The following is a 4,774-nucleotide window of genomic DNA, read 5'->3' on the forward strand; positions in this document are numbered from 1 at the left end:
GTGATTGATGAGTAGATATTATTCCCCTTAATTGGGATGAAACTGATAATAATTGTGAATTGAAAAAGTCAACCCACACGGCATATGTGGGAAGGCGGCCTGCCTGATCGGGTGGAGATTGGACGCCATGTTGCGCACATGGTGGTACTACTCTTGGTAATACCTTTTTTCGCATCACATGTCAAACCACATTGTCCGTGGGGAGATGTCCTAGCCGATCGAGCGTGATCGGACTCCGTGCTAAAAATATGGTGGTATATCGGTGCTAATGATCTCCCAACCAAAAATATATATTATTTTTTTTTTGTATTTTGAAAATTAGTATGTGTTAACTGGGCATTTGGATATTGTTGATTATGACTTGCTGTTTCTATGGTTTTTCCTTTCTTATAATGGTATTCTATTTTGAAAGTGGACATTTAGCTTTACATACTAGTATTATTCCATATGTACTAACGTCCCTTTTGCCGGGGGCACTGCATCTTCAATGGATGCAAGTGATTCGTCAACAGGTGGTTTTGACCCTCGTTAGCAGTTACTCTATATTCAGCAGATTTTGGTGAGCCCTACTCTGTTCCGGGCTTCATGTCATTTGACGTTGTACGTTACATTTTGAGGTATAGGCGGGGTCTTGTCGCCGGCACATCCATACTACTCTTCTGTTGTACTAAGAGGCTCCGTAGACAGGTTGTGGGTGGTATATGATATTGGGAATTAAACTATTAAGTGTTGGTATTTAGGCGAACATGTTTTTATCATATCAGTAAACTCGTTATATTTTGGAAATCATAAATGAACATCCTTTAGTAGTGGAGAATATTGTAAAGCACTTGACTCTTCTCATGTTTATCACATGTACCGGTTCTTAAATTGTTAATGGGCAAGGTTGGGTAGAAGGCATCTAATAGGCTTGCTTAACCGAAGTATCTCGGTTGAGCGCCGGTCGAGTTCCCCGAGGTCGGGGTGTGACAAATATGACTGTATATTTCACCTAATATTTCTTTGTAGATCTTGTTATTGAAGTTGTTCCATTTTGATGTTTCAGCGAAATGATCCGTGCAACAAATAAAAAGAGAAACTAATACTTATTTGTACATGATATATTTTCTTTAAAGAATGGAAGAATTAAATGTTTGTAAAATTTTGTGAACAATTAAGTAAGAAGCGACTGACAATAATAAAAACATAATAAAAAGTTTTTATTTCCATAGTTATGCAAAATCATAAAAGAATTTTGAAATATTAATTGCAAAAGGCTGAGGGAACCAATAGGTTGTAACTTCATGGTGAACTATGTATCTGTGATTAAATGATAATTGTAGCAACATAAATAATAATTATAGCAGTAGGCTCTTTATCTACCCTAACGTTTACATAATTAGCAACATTATTCATGATTATATTTAATTATTACTCTTTTCTACATTGAATTGAAGATAATAATTACTCTTTTCTTGGTTAAAATTTCTTGAACTATCCTTTCCCTAAATTAATTGAATTAGTCTACACTTCATTATCCAGTACACAACCTCACATTTTCCGATATTTTAAAACAATGAAACTAATAATGTAAATTTGGTTATTGTACTTATTTATGAAGGTAGGTATAATTTTTTGAAGGGTATCATACTCACTTAAGTTTATAGGATTATTTTGGTCTTTCACATTCAATTTTTGATCTTTATGCTTATAATATAGCATGATGATATATAGATAACGATGAGAATTCACAAGCATCCTCAATTCATTATAATAGTGGGCCTAGACGAGAGAGCGGACTCATAATAATGGGCCCAAATGTTGATGGACCAGAATGACGATCCACAGAGACATAGCTCTCACAAAACAATATATAAACCCACACTCGAAACCCTAACCCATAGTTCCTCCCAAATCGCCGCAGCTTCTCAGGTCAGTTCTCTAATTCTCTCTCTCCAACTCGTTTCACAATCCAGTTCTTCGATTTCTGATACGTATGTGATTTGGTGAAAATGCAGGTAGGGTTTGTGTTTTTTCTTTAATCGTAGGAGAAGATGAGTAAAGGAAGCAGCGGAGCCACCAAGGGTGGGAAGAAGAAGGGAGCAACCTTCGTGATTGATTGCTCAAAGCCTGTTGATGATAAGATCATGGATATCGCTTCATTGGAGAAGTTTCTGCAGGAGCGCATCAAAGTTGGGGGAAAAGCTGGAGCTCTTGGTGACGCCGTCACTGTTACTCGTGACAAGACCAAAATCACTGTCACTTCCGAGAGCACTTTCTCCAAGCGGTAAGTTTTTTCACCTTTATTTACTGACCCATGCTTCTCTGCTGTATTTTGTATATATAGATCTGTTGAACTGATACTGTGTCAACGGTGCAGCGTGAATATGCTGTAAATGTTGTTATATCTTGATGTTGGGGTTTGATGCTGAAGTGGGATAAACACATAATGTCAATATAGGAATTTTAGTGTCGAATTTAATGTGGTAACTTTCTTTGTGTGGTACCTGATGAAGTAAATATTAGAGTCAGATGTGATGATGATAAATAATGTTTTGATTTATACTTCTATCCATATATTTTGGGACATATGAACGTTTGGAAAAGGTGAATAGAAATTATATGCAAATACAGTGTTACGTCTTCATGATGAACAAAACATAATAAAGGCATTGGGCAAAGGAGGGGTAGTATCATGAACGTAGTCTGTGTATCACTAGTCTTAATCACGGCAAGGTTGGAGGTGATGCCATTTTGGCAACGTGAGGTGCAAAAGAACATATTTGATGGATTCATTCATTCAGAAACTCACTTGGAAATTCAATTTACAGTCCTATTATTTTGCATTGCTTTTATGGTAAAAATTATCTTTGCAGATTAACATCATTATGAATTTCATTTTACTGGACTGAAACAAAGTTCTCTTTATTTTTAATCTGAAATGTGTTTGGTTAATCCAGTTCCTACCCGATTATTCAGCTAGGACTTATTTGCAGTACAAGGGACATGACCACTCACAACTTTTTTTCTCTATCCTGAGAGCTTACTATGAACTTATTTCACTGTAATTTGGATATCTGAACTGTTGTGATTCGCCATATTTTGCTAGCTTGATGCATTTCTATTAAATATATTTTCAACCATTGTATTCTATGCAGTAATGTTTCCTTTTTTCCCCCAGGTATTTGAAGTACCTGACCAAGAAGTATCTCAAGAAGAACAATGTCCGTGATTGGCTCAGAGTTATTTCCGCAAACAAGGATCGCAATGTCTATGAGCTGAGGTACTTCAACATTGCTGAGAATGAGGCCGAGGAGGAAGATTGAGGAGCTGGAATCTTAATTGAATCTTTAGTTTGTAGTTTCTCCTTATTTGATATTGTTGGCTGTGTGAGACATTATTTACAATTTTGTCTGCTGAAATCAAATCTTTGCACTTTTGCCCAGTTAAATGGAGAAAACGAGATTAACCATCTTGTAGTTTTTATATCTTATATATTGTGGTGTTTTAGGAGTGGACAATCATCAATCTTGAAAAGCACATGGTTAATGGACCATCTCTTTTTAATTGCTTTCTAAACTCTTGTTTTTTATAACTATCGTCCGTGCAAATGTGCATTCACTGCGTGTGCTATGTATCACTGCAATAATGTGGTTAATGAAACAATTAGTTGTAGTAGGTAAGGTCATCATCTTATTCGTGGATATGCTTTAAAAGCTCTTAGTAGCCGATTCTATGCAATGGTGTTATGATTTATTGCTGCCTAGTGCAAATTAGTATAACAGATAGAGCCTCGCAAAGTTAAAGATTCTGTAGTGATTTTGGCAAAACAAAAATAATTGTAGAAGTAAATTTAGTAAACGTTGCTTTCCTGTTATGATCCTCTGTTTTTTGTTACTGCTACTTTTCCCTTGTGTTAAATGTTTTAACCTGAATGGAGGGCACTGGGGACAGCTGAACAAATGTTGATAAATTTTAAACAATGAGAGTGATGTCTTCCTAAAGCTTTTACGTGCCTGTTAAGCACATTAATTTTCAGTTGGAACAAAACAGGTATTCAGTTAAAGGTTTCCGAGGGAAACACATGCCTCACCAGATAAGAGTGTCACAAGTTATTAAGCTACCGATTTTTGTCAAAAGTAAATTAAGATGGAGAATCCAGTACTTGGGTTGTACCATTGGCATTTCTGGTAGCAACGTCCTACTTTTAAGGGATTGCATATGGTCATATGCTATGCTGCGCCTGATTTTCAGCAATTTCCGTTCTTTTTTCTCATAAGATCTGCCATGGGAAATCAAATCTTTACTAATGCAGGTATTACGTTCCAAAAGAATTTCGAACTTCAATTTGTTTGAGATAAAGTCAAGAACTCGTTCTTATTTGGTGATAAATCCAGTCTTAGAAGCAAAATAATAAGCTTCAATCTCTCTGGCATGGGTTGCAGTGCTAGTTATCTTTCAATTAGCTGGCTGAGAAAGCCTCCTCAGAGTCGACTAAAATTCCTTCAATTTGATTCGCAGCATGGAAAATGGAACCCACTCTTCAAGTTTGTCAAATGTAAAAGTTAAAATCCATGCTTCTCACCAGTTGCTTGTTTTGATTGGGACACACAGGAATTTCATTATTTCAGTATCAAGCAAACAGTAGAGGCAAGGTAAAAGAAAGTATTAGTAACCAACTACTGTGAATTTTATGACGTCATCTGCGCGAAAGTAAATAATTCCAACAAATTTCAGTCACTGCATTTTAGCTGTGAAATCAAATGAAGTTTTATTGATGTAAAACTTATGCCAT

At 36.0% G+C, this 4,774-nt stretch overlaps 1 protein-coding gene across 1 annotated transcript; it reads left to right on the forward strand.

Moving 5' to 3' along the window:
• Nucleotides 1-1,794: 1,794 nt before the first annotated feature.
• LOC107821754 (large ribosomal subunit protein eL22y) lies at nt 1,795-3,530 on the forward strand. Its single transcript, XM_016648205.2, has 3 exons — nt 1,795-1,911; nt 1,998-2,266; nt 3,161-3,530. Exons 2-3 carry the CDS (start codon nt 2,034-2,036, stop codon nt 3,303-3,305), a joined length of 378 nt encoding a protein of 125 aa, XP_016503691.1. The 5' UTR covers nt 1,795-1,911; nt 1,998-2,033; the 3' UTR covers nt 3,306-3,530.
• The last annotated feature ends 1,244 nt before the right edge of the window (nt 3,531-4,774 follow it).

This window comes from Nicotiana tabacum, chromosome 19, assembly GCF_000715075.1.
Source record: "Nicotiana tabacum cultivar K326 chromosome 19, ASM71507v2, whole genome shotgun sequence".
NCBI lineage: Eukaryota > Viridiplantae > Streptophyta > Magnoliopsida > Solanales > Solanaceae > Nicotiana > Nicotiana tabacum.